The sequence below is a fragment of the Egretta garzetta genome, unplaced genomic scaffold, assembly GCF_000687185.1.
Source record: "Egretta garzetta isolate BGI_Z169 unplaced genomic scaffold, ASM68718v1 scaffold925, whole genome shotgun sequence".
Lineage (NCBI taxonomy): Eukaryota > Metazoa > Chordata > Aves > Pelecaniformes > Ardeidae > Egretta > Egretta garzetta.
Genome location: NW_009259807.1, coordinates 78,637 through 81,986, shown reverse-complemented (window position 1 = coordinate 81,986; position 3,350 = coordinate 78,637). Strand labels below are relative to the sequence as shown.

The 3,350-nt window shown below is 44.7% G+C and overlaps 1 protein-coding gene across 1 annotated transcript in view; it reads right to left on the bottom strand.

Annotated features, from left to right (window-relative positions):
* Window positions 1-532: 532 nt before the first annotated feature.
* LOC104127236 (solute carrier family 12 member 7) overlaps window positions 533-3,350 on the bottom strand; it is a 56,086-nt gene continuing 53,268 nt past the window's right edge. The window contains exon 25 of the mRNA XM_035895399.1: window positions 533-1,352. Coding sequence (XP_035751292.1) covers window positions 1,261-1,352 — 92 coding nt within the window. The 3' untranslated portion in view covers window positions 533-1,260. The remainder of the gene's footprint in view (window positions 1,353-3,350) is intronic.

Here is a 3,350-nt window from a genome sequence, read left to right as displayed (position 1 = left end):
TTTAATGTTCAGTAAAAAAATATCACATTTGAAGTGTTTAAACTCTCAAGCCATTTACAAAAAACCCCAAACCTAAACAAAAAAGACATCCCCTCACTTTTTGTATGAGCTTTACTGACTATGTGTGTATCTCCTTCAGTGTCTGTGTCAGTGCTCTAGAACTTTATCAAGGGCTTTCTGTGCTCCTCACTGCTTTCACAGTGATTCTGAGGAGAACCAGGTCTTTTTAGAGACATTTTGTGCTACCAGGCTCTGCCAAGTGCCTTCTGGTGTGCCTACAGGAGCCTCTATCAGTTGTGCTTTGCACCTTAGACAACATTTACAAAACTAAACAGTGTCTGAATAGGGGCAGCATTTTGAAAGCAGCTGAAAATTTCTATTGAGCACCTAAACTAAATTGTTCAACAATTTCAAATAAAAAAAAAAAAACAACTTAAGACCTTGTTCTTTTCAGAAAAGCAAATTTTATTCTGAACTGCAGCACATACATACAACATTTCAAAAATATACATATTTGAAAACAAGAGACTGCACTTCATTAACCTACTTGCTGTTTATCAGTTGTTACAATTACATTTGCAATCAGGTGGAGGTACTACAATCGTAGCCCTCCTATGAGTTGACGTTCTTAGGTATCACTGGTATAATTGTGCTGTATACAACTGCTAATGAAAAAAACCCACACAACTTGTCAGTTTACTATTACCATCACCTGGAGACTTCAGCTACCTGGCTAAGTATTTTAAAGAGAAAAATGTTATTTAAAACAAGCATAGCAAATAATTAACTTCATGGAAACACTTGATGAACATAATATACAAATTTGAATAGTTCTGAATGAAGTTTCCTAAACCAGGACCAATCCCAACAGAAGCAACATAGCAGCAGTGTGGTAAGGGAGGAAGCCAGCTATTCCTAAAACCTTTCCCTTTTATTTAGATTGAAATAATCAGAAGTTGCTTACATTTCTATACATTTAAAAATACCATTGCATTACATCATTTGTGTTTCACAACAATTTAACAAGTTTCAGAATATGCTAATATAAATATCCTAACCCATCCACCATTTATTAATTCACTACAGAAACACTTTCTACATAAAATATATTTAAATTATATTTTAAGAATATAGAACTTTAATTAAACAAGCACAACACCAGAAGATTCAGCTTGCAGTTAATTTTCAATGCACTAGAACTTTTAATGAAGCTGCTCAAACTATGGCGGGGAGAGAATTTGAACAAAATGTGCAAACAGGTTAAGAATAAATGGTGATCACTTCACGTCCACTGCCTCGGACAAGGAGAACTCTATCCAGACCTTCTGTCAGAACTTCCAAAAACTCCATGTCTGAAATATCATTAAGTCAAGGAATTTATTTGGAAAAGAAACAAAATAGCCACAATTCTCTCAATAATATAATGCAAAAATCAAGTTCAACAACTTCATCAAAGACATCGGCAAGGAGCACAGCGGCAGCAAGGCCAGTCCTGTGGATCTATGCTAGTTTGGGGCAGGCAAGGCGGTTCCTCGAGCCCGGGAGACCAAAGGGTGAGCAGAGGGACCCGTCAGGGAGCCAGCAGCTCTTGTGAGCGGGGGGGGACAGGAGATTTAAACAGCCCCCAGGGAGCTCGAGCGACCTGGAGCACAGTGAAGAGGACAGGCAAACAGGGCGTGGTGCGTGGCATGGCAGTTCAGGCAGGCAGGGCAAGCAGGAGGGGCTCTGCAGCCCAATTCCAGGTCTCCAGCCCAGGGAAGTGCTTTGGTCTCTGGCAACATGGTGGGCACTCGCCTCAGAGTTAAAACCACTGCTTCTACAGAGAAAGCCCCTGAGACATCCAATGCATCCACCCAGACAGATCTGGGAAGAAAGGAAACATCAGTACAGGCGGTGGGTTGCAGCAAGTGCCCAAACCCTTCTCCCAATGATAAGGTAAGTACCTGCACTAGATGCGCACAGATTGATGACCTGTTACACCAGGTGGCCGAACTTCAGGAAATGGTTGAAAGACTGCGGAGTATTAGAGGAGCTGAGGCAGAGAGAGACAGGTGGTTTCAGAACCATGCTCCTGCGGCAGACTCCACCGAGAAGCAGGCACCTTGGAGCCTGGTGACTCACAAAACCAGGACTCCACATCAGCCTGCACCCTCTACCATCTCAACCAGAAACAGATATGAAGCCTTAACAGCTGAGGACATACATGAGCAAGGTCTGCAAAGTCCCCTGCAGGGGGAAACTGTTCCAGCAACACATAGTGGACACCGTAAGAAGAAGCAACGAGTCCTTGTAGTGGGTGACTCCCTGTTGAAGGGTAGAGAGGGACCCATCTGCTGACCTGACAGGGAGTAATGTGAGGTATGCTGCCTTCCGGGAACCAAGGTTCGAGACGTGGCTGAGAGGATGCCACAACTCATCAGGAGAACGGACTACTATCCTCTACTACTATTTAATGTAGGAACAAACAATATGGAAAGCAGAAACCTGAGCAAAAATCAAAGAAAACGTTCGAGCCCTGGGGGTACAAGTGAAAAATCATTGGGGCCCAGCTTAATCTTTTCTTCCATCTTACCAGTTCGAGGGAAGGGGGCGGCCAGAAATAGGTGCATAATGTACATTAACTCCTGGCTACGCGGCTGGTGCCATTGCGAGGGTTTTGGCTTTTATGACAATGGGAAGTTCTTCGACGACTACAACCTGTTAGGGAGGGATGGGGTCCACCTCTCTAGGCGGGGCAGGGGAATCCTAGGCAGTAGGTTGGCAGACTTGGTACAGCGGGCTTTAAACTAAAGGACTTGGGGGGTGGGGTGCGCGGTCAGGTTGCAGTCGCATCCGATGGGGGAACAAGTGTGTCCGTTCAGAGCAGCAATAAATGTGCCATAGCTGCCTCACAACTTAAGAACCAAAAGACCAACTGCCCTAAAGGTGGGCTTGGCTGTGGCAGATCCTCTTTCATCCCTCCAGGGAAACCTACATGCTCAATTGCCTCGCTGAAATGCCTTAACAACAATGCGCGCAGCATGGGGAACAAGCAGGAAGAGCTAGAGTTCTGTATGTGGTTGCGGAACCGTGATCTCATCGCAATTATAGAGACATGGTGGGACAACACGCATGACTGGAACGCTGCCATCAATAGCTATGTGCTTTTCAGGAAAGACAGGCCTAGTAGTCGAGGCAGTGGAGTTGCTCTTTATGTAAAGGAGCAACTGGAATGTATAGAGCTCTACCCAGGAGTGGACGAAGAACAAGTTGAAAGCTTGTAGGTAAAAATTAAGGGGCAGGCCAGCATGGGTGATACTGTGGTGGGTGTTTACTATAGACCACCCAACCAGGACGAGGAAGGAGACGAG